This window comes from Bipolaris victoriae (assembly GCF_000527765.1).
Source record: "Bipolaris victoriae FI3 unplaced genomic scaffold scaffold_97, whole genome shotgun sequence".
In the NCBI taxonomy this organism is placed as follows: domain Eukaryota; kingdom Fungi; phylum Ascomycota; class Dothideomycetes; order Pleosporales; family Pleosporaceae; genus Bipolaris; species Bipolaris victoriae.
In genome coordinates, this window is record NW_014575295.1 from 72202 (window position 1) to 99215 (window position 27014).

Sequence of the window (27014 nt, forward strand, 5' to 3'; positions counted from 1 at the left end):
CTATACTCTCTCTCTCTAATTCGACCACACACACATCGTTTCAGCACCCACTGCCTCGCATCATGGCTTCCTTACGATTAGGCAGAAGCCTGATCTTGTGCCTGCTCTCCATTGGCACTGCCGTGACTTGAACACTGTTCCCTCACATTTGCCTTTTCCGATTCCTACGATCTTTGCATCCTATAGCAATCGCACAAACTTCTATATCACGATCGCCAGAACCATGTCACGAAGAAACAGTGCCATGTATACCCCTCACCCGCTGACCGCGCAATTCGATAGCGCAAAGTTCATGGTTGGCGGGGGAGTAGCTATCTTCCATCTTGCAACTGGGCGCGTGGTACTATGCAGCTACGAGCAACACGGGCGCAAAGTATATTTCTTGCCCAAAGGACGACGAGATGCAGGCGAAGAGAGTGGAACAGGTGCAGAGCGAGAGGGGTATGAAGAGGTGGGTCCCAACACAAGTCTATCAGCATTTTCCCGAGGAAAAAAAGAGTTTGTAGATTGTTTTCGCAAGAGCTAATGCAATACGCAATATACAAAGTCAGGGTATCGAAACCGGCTTCTCCCTCTACCAACAAAGCATTGCCAACCGCAAGCTCATCCACGTGTCCACGCTGCGACGCATACCGCCGAGCCCGTTCTGTTACAGTTGATGCCGTTGCGAGAGTATCAGTATGTGGTTTATTGGTACATTTCGGAGACGCTGCCGCCGTTGCTCGAGGGGGATCTCGAAACAGAACTGGGATCGCCGTACAAACCTCCACCGCGTTATCCGGAGAATCTCTCATTGAGAGCGAGAATTGCGATGGAGCCACAGGGGTACGAGCCTAGACATCACGAGGGCACGGGCGTGGATAATATGGAGAGGCAATTCAAGAGCGAGTTATGCAGTGTGGAAGATGCGATAAAGAAGTTGGGCCAGGGCCACATGATGGGTGAGGCTATGGCGGATGTAGTTAGGAAAGGGTGGGAAGGAATCCAAAAGAGGTTCGAGATGGAAGATGCAGCCACGCAGCAGAGTCCCGAAGCAGTTTAAACCTTCCGAGTTTGTTAATTTGGAGATTGCACATAGCAGGGTATTCAGCACCATATCGCAATTTCCACATGCCACCCAACCTCTAAGTTTTTTTTTCTGTACCGAGTGCCCTACGTCACTTGGATGTTGCTGTTGTAAACAAAAACTCCCACGGTCTAGACCCTGGCTATCTGCCGGCAGCAGTATGCCATGCATACTGTAGAGTGCCTACGCCTGTCTATACCTTAGCGAATCCTTCTATACATACAAGGTTCCAACAGGAACATCAATAGTCCCAACATTATCCTGGTAAGACCCTGTGCCACATTAACCGAACCACTACTGTACACCTACAATCCCAATCGGAACAGCGAATATTACCTGCGCACGCGACTAAGAAGGAAGGCGACCACGTGGAAGAGCACAGTTGGGGTAAATTAGCCGGTGAGCGAGCCCGGTTATTGAACTACCACACATATCGCAAGGTCGCGAGGGGCAAGGTCGCAACTTGGAATGCAATGCAATGCAGATAGCAAATACCTGATTGAACGTTGAGTTCTTTCTGGCCGACTGCAATACTGGCACCATATAATCCTATGGCCATTTAACCACGGACTTCCTACCTGATATTGTTCGTCCTGGCCCAATGCGAAGAGCAAGGTTCATAAGTCCGTACGCAGTGGTTGCATCGTCTATACTGCATGTCGCCATGCCTCGCGTCAACATCGAGATTCAGAGGTGAACAAACAGCTTAACTGAATAAGATCAACGGAACGCATGATGACTGCACGTGCATCCGTGTCATATCGATCTGCACGGAAAACAGTCAGCAAGACGGGAGCAAGAAGGGGGATGTTCGGATCGAACTCTCCTCCCTTCCTCGCTACAACGCACTTTGACCGGCAAAGATATCACGGTACACTACGCATGCCGCAACCAGACATCTCGTGCCCTTTTCCCAAGCCCCTCTAAGAACCCATTTGTTTCAAGTCCACGGACGCACAGGGTTTGCCAAGTAAGTAGAACGTGTGCGTACGTTTGACATTGCCCAAGATACCGGAAGGCAAGGGTTGTCGTGACGACTCAGCCAGCCGTATGTAAACTTTATATCTGTTTTTTCCCGCTCCCGCTTACACAAACACTGGGTAGCCACGGGTGCAACTTTGGGTAAAAAGCTGCAGTCTTTGTGTATCAGAAGTACTTGTGTAGATACATATTTCGGTGAAGTTTGATACGGAAAAAAAAGGAAAATAAACATGACGGCGACACTGGATATTCCGCCAATCTCCCCAAAGTATTTACTTTTCCTGGACCGCGGACATGACATTCTTCTCACATACGTACGCGCCACGCCATCATCTTACCCACTTCTCATCTCCACCTATGCCCCCCTCCCATCACTACCCACCCAAACAACACACACACTCTCTCCTACAGCAAACCACTATGAGAGAAAAAACCCCACCCACAAGCACCATTACTTACCGCTCTCCGAAAACATACAACAAGCACCCCATCTCCAATTACACTCCCCACCCCTCCCCCACCTGAAACAACCGGCCCGTTAACCAACCTAATCAAACGAAAAAAAACCCTAATCTGCCCCCACCCCCCAGAAAAAACAATAAAGTAATGATTAACCCAAGCGAGAGAGAGACAAAAGCTAGAGAATGACACAGCGCTTACAAACACACCGTTACCCCTGTGCCTGAGACAAATAATAGGCGCCAGGGCTACCAGGAAGAAAACAAGCAGCCGGCTCAGAGCGGGCGCCAAAAAAGGGCTCATGTAAAACGGTAACATTGGTTTACCTTGGAGTTCCGGCACGTTGTGACTAACTTCGTATGTAACGTCGGGAGTACTCTACAAAAAGAGAGAGAGAAAGCGGTAACTTTACTTCTGTTTCAAAGCAGTGGCAATCATCACACGCCGTTGCTTTGCCGTAAGTATTTTCTGTCTAGGTCCGGCAGCGAAGGAGAGAGAGAAAAAACCCCCCCCCCCCTTCAACGTCGTGATACGCAAGTGTACCAAAGTCGCAATTCCCTTATCAACGGGGATGCTTGATTGGTGGCCTGGGCATACACACACTGCAGTAGCACAGCACACTCACATACATGCTACATAACAAGGCTTGCAGGCTTTGCAAGCCTGTCAGAATACCGGATATGGGCAGGGGACTCCACCTACGTGCAGGTTGCAGGCGAAGAGAGAGAGGGGGGGCTGGTTAACACTAAGCTTGCGCAAGCTAGAAGATATTAGCGTGGCGATCGCTGCAGGGGTTAGTGTGCGAAGAGCAGGCGAAGAGTGGAAGAATGGGGGAAGGAGGGGAAGGAACAAAGGTAGATATGGATTCTTGGGCTTGTTTTGATATTTTTTTTCAATTCTAGAAATTGGTTATATTGAAAATATGTACAACAAGGTAGAAATTGCGAGATAAGGTAGGTACACCGCCACCACCCCCCCCCCCCCTTGGCCGTGGGAAAACGCCGAATCGGGATATTTGCCGCGCCCTGAAGAGAGAGGGAAAAAAAAAGAGGAATCATACAAACGTAGTGACGGGGATAACATTGAATAGCTAAACCATTAGCCCGTTTTGTCCTCGGGCACACCCACCGAAAGGTTTCCCCGACCACGTGTTGCTTGTTTTGTCTTCGTGACCTGATCCACAGGATATAAAAAAGGATCTTAAAAGGAGTGTGAGGGAAAATATTGGAGCCATATCAGATGGAGGGTATGATGTGGTTTGAAAAAGAAAGGAAGCTAATGTGTACAGCGAAGTAGATGTGCATGTGTAGATAATCCTCTTTGTGTTGCGCATCCGGACGTTGATTTCCCCTTCTAAATAAACATGAGACAAGATTTCAACGATCAAGTGATAGACGCTTGCAAAGGAAAAGACATGGTATTGCCGAGTTGGGGCAAGATCAGACATGACGTGACAGGTGCTTTACCACGAGAAAGACTCCTCGCGGAAGTCGACGTTCCACTGGGTCTCGCGGTTGCGGACCGCGCGGCGGAGCTCATCAGCGAGGCCACCGGTACCGCATGTGGTGACACAGGCGGCACCGATACCCTCTTGCATCTCCTGGTCGACCAAGGCCTGAACGTTAGGTCGACCGGGGAACATCTGAACACTTGAAGAGGGGGAGTGGATTTCCTTGGTGCTGCGGGGGCGGGTGACGAAGAGCAGAATCTTTAGGATCTCGCGACGACGTGGCATGGAAAGGATCTGTGTCATCCATGTACGGATCCACTCCAAGTGCTCAGGCGACTGGATGATCCAAACAAGAGTGAGGCGACGGGTAGCAACAGTGCCGTTTGCATAACCGGCAACGATATCACGCACGTGGGGGACCTGGTGCGTGATACCGATACCAGCAGCCCAAAGCATGACGGTGCCATAGGAGCTAAGGTCCTCACCACCTATTAGGGTAACCGTTAGCGTAGTTCGGCGGTATTGGTTTAATATGCGCAAATTGCAAAGACTTTACAGAAACAGGATTCTAGACTTACCATAAGGACCTTCGACATAGGCTGAGCAGGAAAATCGCTTGGCAGCGGAGAGATCGGCTTTTTGGAACAGCTTGTCGGTAAAACCTGTGCGGCGGCGGATGATGAAGGACATGCTGGTCTTGTGGTGCTCGAGGATATCCTGGCGGTTCATGGGGAGACCCTTCTCATCGGCAGAGGAAGAGGCAATGCTGAGGTCCTCCTCTTCCTCGCTCCACGCGATGGAGAAGGGGTGGTTGGTCCAGAGACCGACAGAGGGGATGTACAAGTAAGCGTGCTGGCCAGGGCGGAAGTTCCAGGGGCGTGCCATGCGGACAGTGACACGGAGGGCATCTCCGGGAAGGACTTCAACGTCGCAGGCAGTGCCACCATTTCCAACGTTGCGCATGACAAGGCGAACAAATCGCCAGGTACGCTCCATACCCCAGAGGGCGATGACTCCGTAGAGCATGCGCTGCTGCTCGCGATCCTTGAGGTGAACCCATACGGCGCCGAGCGAGAGCGCAGCACCGACAATGTGGCCGTGCAGGAAAACCTCATAGAAGGAGTGGCGGATGGGCGAGGGTGACTGGATCAGGAGGAAGACAAATGCGACAGTTCCCTGTACGTGTTAGGGGGCGATGGAAAAGAATCTCACGTGAGACTTACAATGAAACCGCTCATGATGAATTCACTCTGGGTGATTGAGGCTTGAACAGCGACCCAGCCCTCTGCATCTTCGTTAGTACTGATTTGTTTACGATTGGCGTGATTTTGAACTCACTGGAGTGAACCTTGTTGGCCATCCAGCAGACGGTGTGGGCAATTGCCTCGAGGACAACGATTCGCCCAAACCAGCGGTGGACCAAGTTCATGGTATCGAAAGAGATGCCAGTGAGCTTGATGATGGGGTTGTTGCGGCCAGCAAGTAGGAACAATGGGATCATGTTGATGACGGCCATGATACCAGAGCGGCTGAGGAGCTCACCGGCACCCGAGGCAAAGCTGCTGTAGTCAATTCTCCACACGCAGAAGCCGATGTTGACAGCAAAGTAGCCGACGAGGAAAAAGGTCTGCAGGCGGCTGGGCAGTGTTCCAACGCCAATGGCAGAGGAGAGCTTGAACTCGCGGTGGTGACGGGTGCGGAAGAGAGGAGCATCGAGACAGTGCTTCTTGAAGGCGGCATAAGTGCGGTTGGGAATGGCGAAGTAGCGCTGGGTGTCGTTGTTCAGGCATGTGACAGTTCGGATGTAGCGCACAAAGTAGAGAATGACTTGGTAGACGAAGAAAACGACGACAATGATCCACCAGATGTATCCAAGGTAGTGCTGTACGTCGACGTTCTCGCGGCCAGCAGTGGGATCTTCTTCTCCATGGCCAGCGCGCTTGGCGAGGCCCGCGGCAGCTTCCATCAGAGACATGGCTGGAAGGAGTGAGCAGTTGTCGAGAGTGGGGCCAAGATGAGAGTAGGATCAATCGCTGTGGCAGGCGGGGATGATGTTATGTAGGGAGTGTACTCTGTCTTGGCCAGCAAACGACAGATTGGTGCAGTGGAGCAAGGTCTAGAAGAAGCAGTTGATATGGCGTGCGTGATGACCCAGCCTTAACAGATGGTGCTTTAGCTTGGGGGTGACTGGGTAGGGGTGTGCAGGATTGACGCGAGTTGGCGCAGCGTGGACAATGGCCGAATCGGTCAGGTTAATATGCAGCAGGCCAAGTGGGCGATTGAGTGGAATCCAGATGCCAGGGAGGGTAAGCTGCACTGATGGTCGACTGGGTATGGGTAAATCGCCAACCAGGGGATGAGAGAGAAAGAGCCGGCGGGGGAAGCGAGACCAAGCACCTGGGTTGGACGAAGAAAAGCAGAGCCAGGCGAACCACGGCGATAAAAGAGCGACTATGGGGGGGTTGAACGAGCGAGTGAGGAGAGGGAAAGAAGAGAAGGCGTCTTGGGCGCGAGGGCCGCGTGGATAAAGGAAAGGGAGCGTGGTGGGTTTGATTATTGCTGGTAGCAGCAGCCTCAGGATTGGAGGACAGGGCTGGGGCGGAGGGCAGGGATGGTGCCTGAAGGCGGCCGGCTAGGGCCCCCGGATGCTGAAACGGAACGGAGTCGAGGACGAGCGAACGCTACGCCACACAAGAGCCATGGACCAGCTGCGAGCTGCACGCTGACGACCCTGTTTCATCGCTTCCGAACTCTCCCATACTCTCTCTCTCTCGCTGTGTTGCTCGCCCGTGTGCACGTCATCGCGCCCTTCTCCATCCATCGTGATACACACGCCAACCGCCTGCCACGCCCCCAGGCACACCCGTACGCACGCTGCCGACGCACAGCGCCTGGGCGAACAATGCCCCGGCCTGTCACTCTCCTATGCCAGCCTTGGCCCACCCAGGACCACCCTTCGTCATCCATCTATCCACGACTCCTCCGTCTCCGCCTCCGTCTCTTTGCGGTATAACGGCCGTCGTACAGCGGCCGCCTACTTGGACACGCACTCCATCTACCCGTTCCCGCCGGTGCGACCAAGCCAGCGACCGCATCCTCCAAAATCTGCCGCCCGCACATGGGGCGCCACAATCCGCCGTGCCCCTTCCTTTCCCCCATACTCTGCAGTAGATCTAATTTGCCTTGAGCCTCAACATCAATCTGCAAAATTCCACTCATCCCTTTGTCACCACTAGCACCCGGCCGCACACTCGGCCGCCCGCATGTTTGCCTTGAACCGTTGCTGGGAACATGCATGAATGTCACTGCGCCGCCCCGGCCATGTCTGCCCCGAAACACCTCGATTCCAATCGTGGCCACTCCTCGGGTCCTGCATAAATCGCCGTGTCGATTCTTCCGTCATGCGGAGAGACCCTCTGGTTGCTGTCAAAACCACAACCGCCGCTTGTTTAGTGTGTCGATTCAGATAAACGCCCTCTTGGATATGCCCTGTCCGGCCCCCGCACAAACCGCATTCTATTTGCGCGACTCGGATACGCTTGCCCTATGCCATCGTCGCGCCCTCCGCCTTTTGCAAAGCGAGTCGAGACTGCCAACGGAAATTTCCATGCAAGCCTGAAGTGACTCCACTGCCATCAGGTGTTGTCACGCCCCAAGTACCATCAACCCTATTTCCATGTGCGCACGGCCAAAAACGCCTATACTGTTTAATTTACCAAAGATTCAGTCACAAAGCGACTTCATCTAGAAGGTACCAGGCTCCGTCTACCCTGGCCTGCATGCCCATATACACATACTACACACATAGAGTACGTACATACATACTTATATGTTTACATCGACTTGGTGGTAGAGTCATGGGCTCCATTCGCATCGTCCGCTAGCAGGGTGAAGAAGGAGACGCCGGCTTGGGACTGGCAACTGCGATAGGACCATGCATGGTTCGGAAAACCTCCTTTGCTTGCTTCCTCAATCTTGTCCAGTCGATGGCGATGGAGCATCCTGACAGACAGTGTGGAAAGCGGGACATGCCCAAGGCACTTCCTGTCAGTCCTAGCCGCTCAGGTAGTACCGCACTCTAGGTCAAGACTGACTCACGACGTACTCGAAGGTGACAATGTTAGCATAACACCAGGAATCCTGTGAAACTACTAGATTGCCACTGTTTCACGCAAATGATGGCGTGCCCGCCTTGGCCCCACACTCTCGAAACTTCCTCAACCGTTCCTCTTGGAGTCACGTCGTTTCAGAGACGGGCGCCTCTCGCTTTTCTTTTTTGGTTTCGAGATGCAGGCACTCTCCACCCATCGGTCCACTGCATGGCTTGCAACATGTGACACAAACATGCGAGCGCTGACGTAGGCCCGGTGTTTGCAAAGGCCGTTGCTATCGACCTAGAATCGCGTGACTCGGAGCCGGGCGCCTCCCGCCGCCCTTTCGTGTTCACGCCTAACGCTACCGTACTCGAATACCGTTATCCACAGCTCGTGTCAACAAACACGTGCCTAGAAACGGTGCCGCTGGTGTCAATTCATGGCGCTCCCTATTCGGTGTCTAGGCCGTGGCTTGCATTTGATCCACAATGCGCAATCTCCTTTTTTACCTTCCTTGTCGCTCCCTATCTCGCTTACCAGCCAGTAGCAACCACTGACGCCATGTGCACAAGACATTCCTTGGCACCTGACTGCAGCATCTGTAGATCGATGGCTGCTTGCAAATCTCAGGTAGGCGCCGTATCGTTTTCCACCTAGCCATAAGCAAATCAAGGCTTGAACTTTTCCAACGAGGCTTGTTCGGCGTCGGCGTTACTCGGATGCTCAAATACGAACGTTGACCAATGCAACAAACATGCACCTCAATTGAGTTCATCGTGTTCGGAACACTGTTTATAGTATTCATACAAAGCAAGGACGTATCTGACCAAGTGCCAAGTTGACGCGTATATAAACTCGCCGTGGCAATAAATACGTAAGCATGAGTAACCACTTACTTACTTAGTCCCAACCATACGGTAAGATGCTATAAACCCTCTCGGCCCTGTTACCAACATCGAGTCCATGGCCGTGGGCCCGGCCTGTTGCATCAGTGCGTAGTATGCCCTACGTAATTCTGCACGTGCAAAATACGTCAACCTGGGATTTTGACAGGCATTCAAACGTCGGTCGGACTTGCGCGTCTATTTTCATCGGGGGGCTGTGTCTATCCAAAGACCGAGCTTTTGGATAGTCACGTGCGCGAGCCGGCTGTGCAATGGACATGCTCCGCTACAACATGTGTGGAAAGAGACTTTGGTCTTACAATCCCACTCCCGAGTAGTAAACGTCGAACCACCACGTGGCTGTAGCCTGTAAAGAAAACTACATACCACATTCTACAAATTGGTCTACGAGCAATGACTTTGCTACATTGCAGAATGGTGTAGACAAGACCAAGGTAAAATCTCGTATTGCGACAAAAGGAAGTAGGATGAAACTAGCTTCTGTCATGGCATATTCCAGAATGCGATACTTTCAAGCCAATTCTCGCGAGGGTATTGTAAGTACATGGTGCAGTGTGGTGTATGGGAAAGCGAATGGGAATCTCGAGTAGCTAGTAGCGCGGAGACAACACGTGCTTAACGCCGACCACCGATGAGGTCAAACAAACAAACAAGCATCACGACAACGACGACGCGCCCGTAACATAGCACAGCATATTCTACCGCCCACAGCTCTTCCGCACACATCTATCCCGTATGAATTAACCGATATAACTATTGCCATGTCAACAGACGACGCCCTGCCATGGACAACTTCGCGATGCAATCGTCTACTGCGGCCGCTTTCCTCCAAACTCGCAAAACTGCGCAAAGAACTCGAACGACCGCGTCCTACGAATACAGAGTCGCGCAATGTTTCCTCGGCATTTGCCACTAAAGGTTCTCCCCAAAAGACAACAAACTTTACACGGCCAGCCCACAAACCACGGGGTTTTGAGAAGGCGAGAGATCCAGATTGGAGACCAGGCGTGAAGTCGGGAGCGGCTAAGAAGACTACATATGGCGCCCGGGGAAGAGGGAGACCAGCACCGCGGAGAGGCAGCCCAGATACCACTAGCAATGTCTCCCGGCCGGGCGAGATTGCCTTTACGCCTTTGATTTCGAGAATGGGCGGGCAATTGAATAGCAGTCCGCAGATGCCCATATCACCACTGCGAAAAATCCCAAAGAATCGAGGCCCCCTTTTGGTCAATCTAGCACTACCTGCAGCAGATGTGCCTAGGGATGTACACAAACTCGTCCAAGGCACTTTGGAGGCATACGCGAACCTACTCCAAGCCACCTCAACAGGCAATGAACCGACACGGAAAGGCACAAGATCACTTATGGGCGCTTGTTTGAGAAAACTACCGGCCTATATCGAACTCGAAGAACATTTCGCAAGGCTAGACAGGCTCGAGGAAGAGGCAGAAGAAGAAGGTCGGGACATTGCCAACGAAATATACGAGCAGCTCGAGACACACTTTGAACAAGCCCCTGGACTTGGCTGGCGCCACTTTCGACAGATCGTCCGAACACATGCCACAACGCTGATATGTGATGCCATTGCCGACGAAATATTGAGCCTCAAGGATGCATTGATGCTCGTTACGCACTGCTTAAACGCCTATGCGTGGGAAGAGGCAGAACAACTGCTACTGGCTTATGCGCCGCTTCTAGAGTCCATCACTATGCCCATCAACACGCGGGCCGACTTATTTGACGTGCAGCGGTCGCCTTTTTTACATGCAGTCAAGGCTTTTGTCCACCGCACTGGACGTCATCGTCTGCTCTACGATATTTTGGAGCACATGGTTGCTCTTGAGCTGCTGCCGCTCGAATGGCTGGCAACCGATAGCATGCGCCCTGTCTGGGATCGACTTGTACGAAGCATTTCTGAGAATGATGCTCGCACTCTACCAAGTGTTTGTCGATTCTTCGAGACAGTTTCCTTCGCAAGCATGGGCCTGCCTGATTATCGGCTGCTAGAAGATGAGTTCACTGGGTCTGTTTCCAGGCGCTTTGTACCATCGTCACGATTAGAACTCCGGCAGGCGCTTGACACTACGTTTTCTAGTCTCCTCACCGTGCTGTGCAGTATAACTTTGGTCAACAACTCCCGTAACGATGACATGGGCCAGATGACTGCAAAGCGGGTTACCCGAGTTTTGGATGCGGTCGTGGTTGCTATTGCTACTCGACAAGATATCAAGGATGAGCTCGACCTTCTTGGTGCGGATGCAAACGATGTCCAGGTCATGGCTCAACGTGGCATTTGGATAGCATTTGCATCATGCCTCCTGCATCTTGAAAGCTGCTTGAGCGATCCAACCGTGGTATCCCTTGACACTGCTGGCTCTGTTGGTATTATCAATTGGATAGCCTCACAATATTCCTCAAAAGACATCAATCTCGCATCGATATTTGGCCCTCTACCATCCTTGGTCTCATCGACTGCACGTGGCACTGGTCGCATCTGGCAGGACGATGGATTCGATCAACTACAACGCTTCGTTACGGCACTGATGTCGCTATCTGGTTGTCGATTACCGCACAAGCTGTGGACACTGAAGAGAATTGCATTAGAGTCCGCACTGGAATTTGCTCACGGCACAGGCGATGCTGAGCACATGGCATTCGCACGTGAGGTCGAGAAGAAGATGCAAATACAGGGTCGCCTAATTATTATGCAATCACCAGCAAAGAACGATTCTCCGGCGACAGGTGGTGGCTTTAGGTGGGAAGAAGGCATTGGTGAATGGGTCACCTGCACGCCGTTTGTAAAACAGAATCCCAAGCGTCAGATTGGCAAACCCGTCCGGGCCCTTGAACTGCTTCCGACGCCGGTGCAATCAGAAGAAGAGAAGGATGATGTTTCTGAAGTCGAAAACGAACTCCCTAGTAGTGTACCCGCCACTCCGGAGTGGGAAGCCACTACATTCGACTGTGCAGACGAGGATGATGCAGGGCCGCAATCGTCACCAATCAAGAAAAGACAGCCCACTTCCACATCATCATTGGGAAAACGTACTAGAGCGCCATCACCAAAGGTCGTCATACCGGTGAAGCGAACGCACATGACGCCTCCAGACACACCACCTGTCAGATTCTACGCCGATCTACCTGAAGAAAAAGAAATCAGTTCAAGGCGCTCCTGTCGCTTCCGAAAACAAGGCAACACACAATCCTCACGGACCCGACCTAAGCGCTCAAGAAAATCCCTCGAAAGCGGTTTACGCGATGTAAAAATACCAACATACACCGAACCAGCCCTCGATCTCGACCTCGACCTCTCAAGTAGCGCAAGCGATACAGACGCATCGAGCACATCTCAGCAAGATTCGGAGACCGAGGCAGAGCAATCCAATACGCGATCTCCATCGCAATCCCGCCGTCGCTCAACGCGCCATATAGAGACAAATTCCTCACCCGGCCGCGACGAACTCAGTAAAACACCAGCCCGACCTCGATCCCGCTCATCACTTCGAACCAAGAATCGAGAGAAAACACTACCCCCGGCTAGCAGATCCAACTCCCGGCGTAGAGTCAGTAGTACACGAGCCGTGATGAAGAATGCCCACCACGACGACAGCGAAGACGAATTGAGCTTTTACTAGGTGTGCAAGTCTCACTCCGCAACGTCCTTGTCGATGTTATTGCGATCGGATAGTATTTGGTGGTGATAAATACCTCCTGACTGTGCCATCTTTTTTTTGTTGTTTCAGTTTAGCGAGTTGCATTCTTTGAGCTTTTGCATATTGTAGATACCCCCTCTTCTTCCTCTTCTTCTTTTCCTCATTACCATAGCGAATAAACGATGTGTAGCAAGGTCGAATCCATAGCCTAGCACTTTAAACATCCATTCTCTCTTGTATTTGCAAATACAATGTATACGAGGTAGACGCGGATAGAATGAAACAATCATTATATTAATCCGCCTGCCCCTTTACAAGGACACACACACACACATGGGCAAATACGATACACACTTTGTAGCAAAGCGCTCAGCATTATACTAAGTTGAATTTCTCTTAAATAAAAAAAAAAGAGAGATACAAAGACATAGAGGTGAGAGATGTGGATAGGGAAAAAAAATCCTTATATCCCCTCCTTCCTTCCCTTCTTTCAAAAAACGCCAGAAAGATGCAACAATGTTAGCGAATAAAGTATATAGGCGTTAGGAGTTTTTTTCTCAGTAACTTCTTATTCCTTGAACGCTTCTTTCAGAGATGATTGGGATATGACGGTGATATGATATGATGATGATAAATGAGAACCAGAAAAAAACCCCCGACTAAAACCCAGTCAACCGATCCAGGTCGAACATTTGGGGGGTAAACAATATATAATATATGTGTGTCAGAGTGGGAGGAGAGACCTATGATATGCAAATCCCGACGGAACCCTTAAAAAACCCCACCCACCCCTTCTTCTCTCCCTTGTTCTAACACTCCCCAACCGCATATTCTTCTTCTTTCTTCTGCTGCTAAAACTGCCATTACTCCTCCATCCTATCCGCATCCTTAGTCGAGTCCTTTGTGGATTCTTTAAGGAACTGCGCGCGGAAATCCGCATTACTTTTTGGCTCGCCGTTGCTCGGGAGCGCACTCTTAGGTATCATGGGGCGGGCGAGGCCTGGTTTTCCTCGCCCACGGCCGGCACCGCGGGGAGCAGTGGGGCGAGAGACGCGGTTGGGCTGGACAAAGCTGTTGCTTGCTTTCCACTCTCCCTTTTGTTTGTTTAGGTCTTGGACTGTGCCGATGCGGAGTTTTCTTCCTTCAAAGTCCTTGCCTTCTAGCGCGAATTGCGCTTTGCCTGCACCCTCTACGGTTGTGAATTCGACAATGGCGCCGCCGTGGTGGGGCTCTAATTTGATCTTTTTGAAGCCGTACTGTTCGACAAGTGGCTTGATGCGCACGTCGGGGACAGTGTCTGGCAAGTTGAGGATGGCGATAGACCGGTCCATGAATGATGCTGGCTTAAGAGCGGCATCTGCAGGTCCATTGCCCTGCCCGGAAACTGTCTCATGGACAGATGGGGCTTCTGGGTTCTCGAGCGTTGATTGTATCTTTGGCTTCGTTGCAGGTCGGTCACTTGCAATCTCAACATTGAGTTTGAGACCATGGAATTCTTTCTCATGCATCTCTGCAACCGCAGCGTCCGCACTCTCTTTCGTCTCGTAGACAATGTAACAGAAGCCGCGATTGTTCCCAGTCTTCTTGATAATGGGACATTTGGTTCTTTCGATCTTGCCAAATTTGGCGAAAGCGTCTCGGATCTCACGCTCCGTAATCTTGAAGTTGAGATGCCAGACGTATACCTCACGGCCCTCAGATGTCGCGCCGTCGCGTTTCTTTTTGGCATTTGGATCCGATATCTTCGAGACAAGCTTCAGCCCCTCGACGTCAGTACCGTCTAGCTGTGTCGCTGCAATTGCTTCTTCGGCCGAGGCGAATTGCACATAGCAAAATCGGCGATGTGCATCATATTTCAGGGAAGGGAATCGAATGCCCACAATCTCGCCAAATGGATTGTACAGATTTCTCAACCATGCTTCATCGGCATGCGCGGGATAGTTTGTGACATAGAGTGTCGTGCTTTGGCCTCGCTCGATCGAAATCTCGTGACCATCAAAGCCCTTTGCTTCTTTGCTCAATGCGTAATCAGCTTCCTCGGGCGTCTCAAACTCTACGACTGCAGTCAAGCTATCCTTCTCTTCTTTCAGCACCAGATTGCGCACAGTACCAGCGTCCGTAAAGAATTGGCGTATCCGAGTTTGCGATGTGTTAGGAGGTAGCTTCTTGACAATGATTGAAGTATGCTCGCGATCTCGTTTAGGTCCGGCGGAGCGAGCCTCTGAAGGGGCTTCGCTAGCCACTCTGGCCTGGCCGTTGACCACAGCACCGGCAGCCTCCTCAGTCTCTCCATGTTTGCTCTTCTTCGGAACTGCTTCCTCATCTCCACCTTCCCTCTTACGCTTGCTTGAAGCATCTGCCGCGTGACTCTTTGGCGTCTCTTGCAACACCGCTGTCTGGGCGGCTAGTGCACGTTCTTTCTCCCTACGAACTGAGATGATGCGCTCTGCTCTCCGTCGCTCCATCGCAGCGCTTCGAACCTTGATAGCTGTCTCGTGTTGCTCGCAATGATTGACATACATCTCAAGGAGTGGTTCCGGGTGGTCAATGGTCTGTAGACGCTTCATACCGCGTTCCAATACTGCAGTGGCAAGAGAAGGTGGCAGAAGCTGGTGCCCTGCATTCTCCTTGTTCCGGGTTGAGTGTGGTGCCCAGAGAAGCATCTCAAAGATGTAGTAGCGATACCAGAAATCGTACGAGTCTTCTTGGTGTTTTGCAACAGACTCTTGTATTTGTCGAGCTTGATCAATATCACCACGCTGGAGCCAGAATTTTATGTGGGTTCGTTCGAGACGGTATTTGGGGTCGGTCCACTCTCTGCCATGCTTCTTCATGCCAACTTCGCGGACAAATTCCAGTGCAGATCGTATGCCGACTTCTGCAACGTCGACATCATCCTCTGTTGCTCGGGGGTCATCAAATGCTCTCCGGCGCAAATAGCCACACCAAGCAAGTTGTACCTTGATAAGTTCATCCAAGTCAGTATGCTCCAGAAGGCCCGATCCGGTTGCTGTGTGCTTGACGAGTTCGAGGTCTTCGAATGGCTTGTTTTCTGCTTCAAGTGTAAGTAACCGATGTGACCACAGTGCTCCAGACCAAGGGCAGTGACGCGTCGCGCGTTCCAAGACATTCAGTAGGTCTACAGAACGGTTGTCTTGCCAGACAAGAAACTCGACATGGTCCTCCCATATTGATGGGTCAACAGGGAAACGGAGCGTGGCTCGCTCATAAAGCGCATTGACGAGGTGGAAGCTGTAGACGCCCATAGTGCGCTTCTCCCACTTCAGATACCTCGTCATGGCGGTGTACTCGGCGGCTTGGTCGCCTGCTTGGATGGCTTGCAACAGCTTGAATTCGTATTCTTCGCGATTAGCGTACTGTTGTTTGATGTGGGTGTTCTTCTGCACTGCATCATCCATAACTTGCTCGTAATGACTCTGGTTGTACCTAGAGTTGAACGAGGAATATCTCGACAGTGTGTTTGCCCATGTAGCATGAGGTTGACCCAGACGCTCATTGTAAATGGCGGCTACTCTCTTCGCCTTTTCTTGGCTGAAGCCGCCTCTTTCGAGATCTTCTTCCAACACCTGCAAGTAGCGATCCCACACAAGGTTGCTTTCTTGAAGATTGTACTTGACTCTCTCGGCACCCTGCTGCAACACATCCAACAAGAGCTGAGGTTGAAAAAGCTCGCGACCGATAAGACGTTCTTCTTCCGGCCATTCCTCTGGTGGTACTTGGTCCCACGAGCAAGCGACTAAGTAGCTCACATACTCCCCGTACGCCGCCCAGAGTTTGGCACTGTAAGGCTCTTCCTGGGTTGCCTGCTTATGCAACTCTAGCACACCCATGCGCTCTTCAACATCTCTTGCCAGTGTTTTTTCATCATTGAGTCGGTAGTGCCAGAGCAGCTCGCCCAATGGGTACTTGTCAGACATGGTCTTGTAAGCATCGCGGAGTGTCTGGACAAGTTCGTATGCGTTGGGGTCGGCGTCGAACGAAGCGAGGTGGTTCTGCAGGCCTTGGTGCAGTGTGGTGACAAGCGAGACATGGCTGTAATAATCGAATGGATTCTCGAGCAGTGTTTTGTCGAGTTGGTTAAGCCAATCGATGAGCTGCGGCTCGAGAGATCTCGTAATGAAATTGCGCGGTCGCGGCGAGGGTTCGGACATGATGCTGGCTACCGACTCGCCGGAGAGGTTTTGTCCCAAGTGTTGGAGTCTGCAACACAGTCAGCATCTGGGGTGAGAAGTCGCAAACAAACCGAGTAACCATGACAGGCAGCCACGGCCCGTGACCGCGGCCAAACGCGTTGCCCATACTTAATAACCCGCTGGACCTATAATAGCCCCACAAACACGTGGAATTGGTACCGGGCGGTGACATGGTTCACGAGCACTGATATATATACACTTACGTGACTGGTCGTTGATGAACTGTAGAGTTCTGTCGCGCAGCTTGTTGCTGCTGCATACTGGCGAGATCTGCTGAGTTGTCAGCAACCACTTTTGAAGTTGTACGAATGCACCTTCTCCTTGACGCATAACCCAAGCCTCACTTCAACTCGACCACGGCTTTGCGATGCCGTACGTTATAGCCAAAAGGAAAGCGGGCACCTACCTGCTAGTGTATCCATACCAGGTGTCGACGCCTGCCGGTACATGGGATTCGGGGGTGTCATGCGCGCGTCACGAGGCGACGAGACTTGCTGGGGCGTGCCCATGGCGCTGTGTATCGATCTTGCGCCATTGGCGATCTGGGTGTAGCCCGGCGATGGGCCTCGCGACTGGAGGGTTTGGTGCGGTTGGGGTTGGGACTGAGGCTGGGGCGACGACGATGATATGACCTGCTGGCTAAGGCCAGAGGGAGTCCGCGATGGTATCTGGCGCCTCATGCGCTTACTCGGCGATGGTAGCAGTGATGGCGACGCGGCGGCAGGCGCGGGCTGTGGTGTGGGAGTGCCCGCAGGCGAGTCCGACGGCGACAACAACGAGTTGATATCCATGGTGAAGGGCGTCGGCGGCTTGGTCGGCGTCAGGCGCGCTGGGTGTCTATGGATCCAGTGTTTCTGTTTCTACCGTCGCGAAGTACAGGGACTACCAGGCATCGAATCCCTCGTAACGGACGGCATGGGAGGGGCGCAGACGGGCGGCGCAGGAAGCAGGGTCGGATACGCGGGCGATGGGACAGTGAGGGCGATGGGAGGGAAGAGGGTCCTGCCAACGGCGTGGGTGAGAAGGCCTACAGTCTGATGGACCAGAAGAAAAGGTGCTTAGGTGCATCAGACGAGCTTGGGCCCGCAACTAATCAAGTAGTGATGCAGCAGCCATTCGGAGCAGCCAGACGTCAACTGGCGATGGCGGAGGCTGCGCATATGGCGGCGGGTGTGTTGCGCGTCACCAGGCTCGCGTCTACACGGCAGCTTGTTCGTAAATGACAATGGCCTTCCTGCAAGGGGGCGGGACGACTCGATAGCTGCACACATTGCTTCTGAGGGCTTGATCGCCTTGCGTCTGGCTCATGGCGATCATCTGCCGAGACTCTCCACCCCCTGCAAGCGCGGAGCCTTTGGCCGCAACCACAGAATTTCCCGTCAACCTCAGTCTCCGCCCTCCGCACCCGCCGCACCTTCAACGGCCACAGGCCTTCACATCATGAGCGCTCGAGTCCCGCCGCGGCGGCTGGCACAGTCAGGTATGCCATTGCACCGCTTCCTTAGCCCTTTCCTGGCGTGCCAATGTCACCACCATGGGGGGTAAACTGACAACGACTAGCCCTCGCCGCACTGCGCCCTCGGACCCATTGGGTCTCCTCCACATCGCTCCCGTGCATTTCCCGCCGCAATGCGTCTTCTGGAGGGAGCGGGAACGACGAGGACCTCACCAACCCCATCTTGGACCAGTACCTGCGGAAGAAAGAGCTTGAATCCGGCGCAGTAGACGGCGGCCGATCAGTGCGCCCTACCCCCCGCTTTGGAGGCCTTTCAAACCACCCATCGTCCCTCTTCCTCCCCGAGCGCGAGATTCCAGGATGGCGAGACGACCTCAGTGCTACTGAGAAAGAGAAGCTTCAGGCACGGTACAGGCGGCGGCAGGAGCAGGCCAAGCAGCAAGAAGAGCGGGAACTCATGAACATGAACATCGACCCAGACCAAACCGCTCGCAAACGTCTCGAACGCAAACTCGTCATCTCAGGTGTCAAGCGCCACGGTCGCATGACAAAGTCACAAAAGCTGCTCCGCACCGAACGCCAATCGCTCTACAAGTCGCACAACCTGCCCACCTCGACGAAAAAGCTGCAAAAAGTAGTTAACCAAATTGCCGGCAAGACCGTCTCAGAAGCCCTCGTGCAGCTCCGCTTTTCAAAAAAGAGAATCGCTCGCGACGTAATAAAGGGTCTCGAAATTGCCCAAAATAGAGCCATTGTGGGCCACGGCATGGGCCTAGCGGGTGAGGCAGCCGCCGTCTCGCGCTGGAATAAGCAACGAGAAGCCACGGATGCGGGGAAGCCGAAGGACACCTGGGACTACAAGACCTCCAGCGACGATTCTGGCATCGAAGTCACAAAACCCAAAGTCCCGTTTTTCAAGGACACTACAATTGAGCTGAAGGACGGACGCAAAAAGGTCGTCCGGGATCCCAGTGAAATTTACATTGATCAGGCGTGGGTAGGACCCGGCGAGAGCTGGAAGAGCCCAGAGTTCAGGGCTAGAGGTGCTATTAATATGCTCAAGCACCGTACAACAAGTATGTTCTGATATTCACCAACAATGTCCGTGGACAAGATGCTAACCACACCACACCAGGCTTCTCCGTCCTCCTCAAGGAAGAAAAAACTCGCATGCGCATCTCAGACGAAATCAAAAAGAAGCGCGAAAACCGCAAAGTCTGGGTCGCTCTGCCCGATCGACCAATTACTTCTCAGCGCCAGTTTTGCCTGTGGTAGATTTTTTTTCCATCGATACTTTTCCCATGTATACAAATCTAGTCGGGGAGTAATACCTCGGCTTGTAACAATAAACCACTCGAACTTGACTGTAACACACTCTCACGAGCATGATTGGAATGACAAGGGAAGACGTACAAAGCATGTTTCTTCAAGTCCCATAAAACAAAAATACGCATGCACAATCCGAATCCAAAAGTCCCTGCATCTCCATTTTTCACGTCCCTTCATTCATCTGTCCAATCCATACATGCGTACATATCAACCCAGATCCAACCTTGTTACACATTTTTTTTGTCATCCACATGAACAAGAGAAAGAAGCCGGCATTGCAGAACAACAGAAACCCCTTACAGTCGAAAAAAAGAACGAACGCCATCGCTATGCAAATCCAAACAGGCATCGATACGCTCCTCCTCAAGCTTCCGCCTCCACCCCACCCACACTACTAACAAGCATATCCAACATGCCCCTAACCTTCCATGCATCCTGACTCGCCTCCACTGTAACCTTAACACGCTGCATAAGCGCGAGAACAAGATCATCCACCTCCTCGCTCCTGCCCAGCTGATCGGCATAGAGGTCGAGGACGACGAGTGCGACATCGGTGGTGAGGCGCGTGATACGGTAGTCTGAGATATTCTTGATGCACCAGCGGAGGATGGGCTGGAGAGACTGTGAGTCGCGGTTGCTGAGGGCGATGCGGAGAGCGGAGCGGTGGCGCAGGGCGGTCAGGAGGGTTATCGAGGCCATGCGGGCGTTGCCTTGCTGTGTGATGTATTAGTAACAATGATGAAAAAGGGGGGAAGGGAGAGTGGGGAGTTTACCTTTGATTCAAGAGCCATATCTAGAGCTTGTGCGTACATTCCCTTTCGCAGGGCATGCGCCCATGGCTGGCCGTTTGTGATTTTGCCGCGGGCATTGCCTTCGATGACGATATCGGCGCTTTCGCCGGTAAAGTCTTTGCCTCTGATGCGTTTTTCCCAACCTTTTCCGCGCTTTCGCTTTTTGCTGCGGTCATACTCTTCGATTTTGCCTTCCATGAGGGCTTGCATCTCCTTTTCTCTTTCGCGCGCTTGGACCTTTTGCTCGCCGGAAAGATGGGTCTTGATTGACAGGAGACCAGATTGCATGCCCACGGCGATATGGCGATCTTCCTTTTGGCTGGGGATGACATTGAGCGAGAGGATGGGTGAGGGGTACTTTAGTCCACCCACGACGTTCCAGCCAGTGGTTTCGAAAACCTTGACGTGCCCGTCGAGCGCACCAGAGAGCAGACGCTCTCCATTGTTTGCCAAAGAGAGTGCTGTGACAGTCTTCTGGTGATTGCGCAGCATGTGGATGGGCTTTGCCGCTACAATGTCCAGGACGCTGATCGTGTTGTCAGACGCCGCGAGAACGGCGGTGCCAGAAGGCATGGGGAGAACAGTCTCAATAGGCGCTGCGTGCTTGAAAACCATGACTGCTTTTCCGCCTACTCGCGAATCCCACAATCTAACTGTCTGGTCGTAACTTCCAGAGACGAGCAGTCCACTTTGCGCGGGCATAAAAGTTCCGCTACGCACATAGTCCTGATGGCCATCAAACTTCATCGTGCTCTTCTCGCTTGGCAGATCCCACAAGCGTACTGTGCGATCGTCGGAACAACTCATCAGCCCAGTCAAATCTTGTGGATTCCACTGTGTAACCCAAACAGGCTGCTTGTGCTCCTTCCATGTCTTCAGAATCGCCCTGCTCTTGACATCAAACGCCTGAATGACACCACTGTCTCCTCCCGCCACCAGGATCCTGCCATCACGGCGAATGTTTCCCGAGTGCGCAATGTCGTCGACGCCGAAGCGCGAGATGGTCTTGACGACTTTTCGGGTCTTGGAGGAGAAGATTTGAACGCGCGATCCAGTCGTCACTGCAAACAGATCCTGGGTTGCCGAAAGCGCATTTGCGGGCTGGGGCGGCGGTATTGAAATGTGTGTTACGGGCGAGGAATGCTGCGAAGGGTCGAGTCTGAGCTCCGAAGCGAAGGAGTTCCAGTATTTTTGCTCCGACGTGAGGGTAGTAGGGCCCTTTGGCAGCTTCAGGGGCTGCAGCAGTTGGACTTCGGCGGCCATTGTGTGGATGGAATGCGATCACAGCGCGTGAGGTTGCTCGTGTCGCGAGCTTTTCGAGTGGGACGAACTTTTCGGTGGAGCAACGATTGGCGCTAACGCCATCGAGTAGTGGCGCCTTCCCGGCCGGGATGCGGGCACATGCCAAGATACATGCGTGTTAGTTCGGCGGGCGCATATTGCAACAGGGCCCTGGAGCATCACCTCCACCCACGGTCTCGTCTACCCTTTGTCCATGTAGCACCGTTGCCCATACTTCCGCTGTCATAAATATCGCGCTCACATGCCACCGACTGTCGCCCAAGGGCGCGGTTGACTAGCGCTGGTTGCCTGGAGGATCCGCGCGCACCCAGTTCATCATTCCACTCCGTCGCCAGCCACAGCCACAACCACATAACCTTCATCTGGCTCCCGTTCCGTCATAATCACTTTCTGCCATGCGACTCTCACCTTTTAATTGCTGCTCTATTCGCTCGCACCTTGCTGGCGCCCGAATGTCTGATTGCCTATCACCTGGATAAGCCGCCGGTGCCCACTTGGACCATCGTCTCCAGCCAGCCTCAACGCGTCAAGATGAGTGGCAACGCGCTGGACAAGATGGACGAGTTTTTCGACTTTGCTGCGCTTGAACACGATTCCGCGCTCCATGCAGCCAAGCCATCTCACCAAGATCAGAATCTGCCCTTTCAACCTGCCGCCAATGTCACGACTATGGACTGGGCTACAGTCCCAATAGCCGCGACCCGTTCCGTGGATGCCACGCAACGTTGGGATGACCCCATGGATGTTGCTCCCCAAGACCCTTCGATTAGTCAAGCTGGTCAGCAGTGGCCATTGTTTTCAGTTCCTGAATGGTCACCACCTGTGAATGTGAACCCCACATTAGACTCTACGCTCGCTGGAGACTCAGTCCATGGTGAAAATCCAGGTCCCGCCTTCGCATCCTTGTCATCAATTGATGCTCCAGACCTCCATCGTGTCAATGATGATAGCCTACCTAGTACATCCCAGCCCGAATCTGCATCCTGGGACAGCCGGTCTGCAATCCAGGCTAATCCTCCTCCTGAAGTGGCAGTATTGCCTGCCAGTCCAACTACATCAATCCAGCAAACCCCCAATGCCAACCGGAAGCCTGCATCAGCGAAACGCAAAGGCACTCAAAGCCGCATTCCTATCGAGGCAAAACAGATCCTCGAGGATGAGTTCGCTACCAATGCATATCCCTGCTCATGGGAAATGGATATCATTGCTCACCAGGCCAATCTTGACGTCAAAAAAGTTCGCAATTGGTTCAACAATACCCGGGCAAGAAAGAAATGTGAAGGTGTGTAGTATTGATATATGTTACATCAAACATGCTTATTCAGATAGATCCGCAACCTGCTGCGCAGAATGGCAGGCCTAGTGAGCATTCATTCAACCCAAGACTTTCAAGAGATAGTCTGGAAAGCTTGGATAGGCAAGCAGACAGTGCGCTGTCACCACCACAGCCACCGTTGGCCATGTACCTTGCTCAGTCCTATCAAGAAGAAGGATTGGCGCTATCCGCAGTAGAATCGGCAATCTATGAGCACTCGGTCAATGGAAGCTGCCAAGACGACACATGGTCGGGATCGAAACAAGGCCGTAGAGGTTCTGTTATCACCTCAATCGCCTCCTCCGAAGGCACTGCACCGACCACCTATACAGTATCATCTAGTGGCAGTCGCAGTAATATCTCATCTTTCGGTCGAGACCGGAGGCGCGGCCGACGCCGCATGGCATGGAAAGAGTCGCCTCGCCAAGCTATCAACGGCGTCAACAGTGCGGGCGAGCCACAGAAAGATCTACCCTTTTTCTGCACCTTTTGTCCTCGAGCGTTCAAGACAAAATATGAGTGGGTCCGCCATGAAGACTCCGTACATGCACTTCGCACGACCTGGATATGCTGTGACACAAAGCCAGCCGCAGTTCTTGAAGTGTGCCCTTTTTGTGGTCAAGTCTGTCCGGACGATGCACACCTGGCTGGGCACAGGTACCAGCAATGCCGCAGCAAGCCCGAATCACAACGGACCTTTTATCGCCGCGATCACTTCATCCAGCATCTGCATCATGTACACTTTGGAAATAGCAAACATCCATCAGTACGGGTCGGCTGCCAGGCGCGACTACTAGCCGCTGAGGGCCACAACTTTGGCTGCAAAGACCTTACAATGAAGTGGCGTCGCTTCGGTGCTCCTATGAAGATTGATGACCCTATGCTCCACTGTGGGTTCTGCGGCAAGAAGTCAAAAGACTGGTCTGAGAGATGCGAGCATGTTGCCGAGCATCTCATTGCGCGTGAAGTAGATCGTGGTGTCTGGTGGACTGAACGCAAGGAGAACCACTTGGAGAATCTTTACTCGGCATCACCCTATGAGTCGTTCCGTTGCCGGTACTGTCAAAAGGTGTTTACGGACGCCAAGGAAATGATTGAGCACTCGCATTGCCGGGTCTGGAGCTGTCGATTTTTACGAAGTTTTGATGACGTCGCTGCCGACACCCCAAGCCCTCCTCTAGGAACAGAATTCCCCTCAGCAAAGGGCCACCACTGTCATTTATGCGGCGCAGGATATCGAACCTTCCACATGGAGCACGCACAGCACCAACATCGCTACCGCTCATGCAACCAAGAGTTCTACACATCTGAGGAATCCTTTCTCCAGCATCTCCACAACTTCCATGGCGCATCTCAGCCCGCGCTCCTCCGCGGCAACGGCGTCATCGAACAGAGCTTCATGCGCAACAAAGGCGGCTCCTTCGAGCCTGTCGAGTTCAACGAGAGCTGGCAGCCCTGCGTCATGGATCTCGACGTCGCATCCGTCAGCCCCTTCGTGGCAGATAACACGCGCTCGCCCCCACCGAAGAAAACACAAACACAATCCAAAAAGGCGTTGTCTGTATCTAAGAAACCCCGTGAAGCAGTGCAGGCCACGCAAAAGACACACAGACAGCGCGCAGCCAGTGCTGCATCAAAAGCCGAGAGCAATGGACCTCGTTTCTTTAGGCTAGATACCCACGTCCCGTTTCTTTGTTCGCGCATTTTTTATTCGAGACAGGCTAGGGCATCGAGTTTGACGAAAGATAGTAAAACGTCGTTGGAGGAAATACCCAGGCCGCACATCGCGACGTTGGTGATGAGCGCGGCGCTGGTTGGTATGGCGCCTGCGCGTTTGCCCATTCGTCCCGAGCGGGATATAGCAAGTGGAATGGTGGAATTGCGTCTTGATGGCGAGGTTAAAACGGAGTAGGGAAACATGTAATTGTATATTATTCGTTGGGATTGGCACATGGGATTTTCTTGGCATAGTAGGGAAATTTAAAAAAGGGGAATTATTGGCGAGATGGGTGTCGTTATTCATTCAGGTGTCATTAATGATATTCTTTCTCACCATATCATTCCGAAAATCTCTATCACTGATATGCCAGCTCAGCTATACTTCCTCCCTCTTTTCCCTTCTTCTTCCCCTACAAACTCTCAAGAACCCGTACATCGCTCATAGAATCAAAGGGTATCACACTTGTCTTTGTATCACTCCTCAGCGCCCACTGCAACGTCTTTTCCAGAATCCGGCGTCCCGTATGTTCAAGCTGTAACCTATATCAAAAAAAAGAACATTAGCCTTCTCATTCTCTTCTTCCCCAGTCTGAGAAAAACGTGTGAAATCAGTGAGATAAGGGATAAAACGTACCAATGACCCGCACCCTTAACAACAACAACCTGGCTCCCTCTGACCATAAACTCTTTCGCACCATCCAGCGCAAGTCGCTGATCAAATGCCAAATCTTTCTGTCCCAACATGAGCGTCGCAGGCGCTTTCAGCGCACCCTTGGGTGCCGTATTCGCCAGCGTACCCGCATTTGAACTTGATGAATGCATGGGATTCGAAGCGATATTGTATAGCGCCGCCGTCGTTTCCAGACTCTTTTCCCAAGGCCCGAAAAACAGGTTCTCGCGGTATATCCTAATTTTCTCAGACATGCCGCGGTCTGTGAGGCGCCGGTGCAGGGAAGGCGGGTAGGAAGTTCCCTCGGGGGTTTTGGTACGGAGTTGTTGTGAGCTGGGACCGGTGGAAGTGGCCATTGCTTCTGCGACTTCGACAGGATCCATTGGTGTGGATGTTATGGGTTTGGGGCTGTGTTTGGCGGGTTTGGGCGAGAGTTGATGGGGTTTACCCAGTGTGTGGAGGAGGCGGAGGAACCAGTAGTTTCCGAAAGTAGCGAAACCGGTGCTGAAGGGGCGGGGGAGGTGGAAGATGAAGATGTAGAAGGAGTGTTTGAATTGGCTGGCGATAGGGCGGAGAGCATTGAGTCCGTTTTTAAGGAGGCGTGTGTTGCGCGGTGAGGAGACCCAGGTGTGTAGCATTTGTTTTGCGAGCTGAATTCGGTGATGGATATTGGAGGCTTGGTGTCCGGGTATGATACCACCGGTTATGATCCAGTGATCTGCTAGGACGTGCGCTTCTGCTGCGAGACGAGCGCCGATGATGGAGCCCCAGTCGTGTGTCACAGCTACAGTTTTACTGCCTTCTTGTAGATACTGTTCTCGTATGCTGATCATGAATTCACTGATCGCTTCAAGCATGTCGTTTGCTCCGTATGTGGGAAGGGTGTCTGAGCCACCGTAGCCGGGGAGATCGACGGCAACAAGAATGGTGTCTTGTTGTAGCGAGGGGGATTGAAGCAGGTGCCGCCATATGATGTAGGAATCAGGGAAACCTGAGTGTATGTGTAGTTAGCTTCTCTCCTTCTGTCTCTTTACATAAGATATTCAGAGATCTCTCTAAATACAATCCACATACCATGTACAAAAATCGCGAGATTCTTAACCTTCTGCGCCGACTGATCCCCCTCATGTACAACATAATGTATCCTCACCCCCTTGCTCGTGTCGAAAAACTTATGTTTGAACCCCGGCAGCGGCTCACGATCCAGACTCCAGAATCGCTCTTGTGCAGCAGCCAATTCGCGCTTCTCGGCAGCGCTGTCTCTTGCCCACAGCGCCCCATTCTTGAACACCGCTGCCGTATAGATTTGCGCCAGACTCGCCAGTCCAAATGTAAACTTAAACCCACTCCACGCCAGATTCCCCAGCTGCTCCGACATATTTCCCTCTGACTGCGCAAGGAATCCCGGAATTGAAGGGACGTTGTGCTCGAGAGCTCTCGTCGTCGCAAGATCAAGAAAAAAAGCGACGAAGGTGGGTAAAGTATCTATGCCAAATTGCCAGCAGCAATAGTTAAGTAGGTATATACGCTCGTCTCTCTCATTCGGCAAGTAAAAAAATATCGCTGTTAGAAAAGAACCGTAGTTGTAAAAAAAATAAGAGAGAGAGAGA

The 27014-nt window shown here is 52.4% G+C and overlaps 8 protein-coding genes across 8 annotated transcripts; 4 read left to right on the top strand and 4 right to left on the bottom strand.

Moving 5' to 3' along the window:
• Positions 1–223: 223 nt before the first annotated feature.
• On the top strand, positions 224–1042 carry COCVIDRAFT_108858 (hypothetical protein; the record flags this gene model as incomplete). Its single annotated transcript, XM_014697490.1, has 2 exons — positions 224–451; positions 548–1042. 2 exons carry the CDS (start codon positions 224–226, stop codon positions 1040–1042), a joined length of 723 nt encoding a protein of 240 aa, XP_014552976.1.
• A 2926-nt stretch (positions 1043–3968) lies between these two features.
• Positions 3969–5931, bottom strand: COCVIDRAFT_108925 (hypothetical protein; the record flags this gene model as incomplete). The annotated part of the gene is made up of 4 exons (XM_014697491.1): positions 3969–4444; positions 4535–5132; positions 5180–5241; positions 5295–5931. The coding sequence occupies 4 exons, from the start codon at positions 5929–5931 to the stop codon at positions 3969–3971; spliced, it is 1773 nt and encodes a 590-aa protein (XP_014552977.1).
• A 3785-nt stretch (positions 5932–9716) lies between these two features.
• Positions 9717–12590, top strand: COCVIDRAFT_29749 (hypothetical protein; the record flags this gene model as incomplete). The annotated part of the gene is made up of 1 exon (XM_014697492.1): positions 9717–12590. One exon carries the CDS (start codon positions 9717–9719, stop codon positions 12588–12590), a length of 2874 nt encoding a protein of 957 aa, XP_014552978.1.
• Positions 12591–13471: 881 nt separating this feature from the next.
• COCVIDRAFT_29750 (hypothetical protein) lies at positions 13472–17613 on the bottom strand (the record flags this gene model as incomplete). The annotated part of the gene is made up of 3 exons (XM_014697493.1): positions 13472–16829; positions 17026–17092; positions 17229–17613. 3 exons carry the CDS (start codon positions 17611–17613, stop codon positions 13472–13474), a joined length of 3810 nt encoding a protein of 1269 aa, XP_014552979.1.
• Positions 17614–18262: 649 nt separating this feature from the next.
• On the top strand, positions 18263–19553 carry COCVIDRAFT_19072 (hypothetical protein; the record flags this gene model as incomplete). Its single annotated transcript, XM_014697460.1, has 3 exons — positions 18263–18302; positions 18383–19354; positions 19414–19553. The coding sequence occupies 3 exons, from the start codon at positions 18263–18265 to the stop codon at positions 19551–19553; spliced, it is 1152 nt and encodes a 383-aa protein (XP_014552946.1).
• A 417-nt stretch (positions 19554–19970) lies between these two features.
• COCVIDRAFT_19073 (hypothetical protein) lies at positions 19971–21661 on the bottom strand (the record flags this gene model as incomplete). The annotated part of the gene is made up of 2 exons (XM_014697461.1): positions 19971–20321; positions 20381–21661. The coding sequence occupies 2 exons, from the start codon at positions 21659–21661 to the stop codon at positions 19971–19973; spliced, it is 1632 nt and encodes a 543-aa protein (XP_014552947.1).
• A 570-nt stretch (positions 21662–22231) lies between these two features.
• COCVIDRAFT_108959 (hypothetical protein) lies at positions 22232–24927 on the top strand (the record flags this gene model as incomplete). Its single annotated transcript, XM_014697494.1, has 3 exons — positions 22232–22605; positions 22651–22982; positions 23030–24927. 3 exons carry the CDS (start codon positions 22232–22234, stop codon positions 24925–24927), a joined length of 2604 nt encoding a protein of 867 aa, XP_014552980.1.
• Positions 24928–25144: 217 nt separating this feature from the next.
• Positions 25145–26782, bottom strand: COCVIDRAFT_19075 (hypothetical protein; the record flags this gene model as incomplete). Its single annotated transcript, XM_014697462.1, has 3 exons — positions 25145–25274; positions 25369–26395; positions 26479–26782. The coding sequence occupies 3 exons, from the start codon at positions 26780–26782 to the stop codon at positions 25145–25147; spliced, it is 1461 nt and encodes a 486-aa protein (XP_014552948.1).
• Positions 26783–27014: the final 232 nt, after the last annotated feature.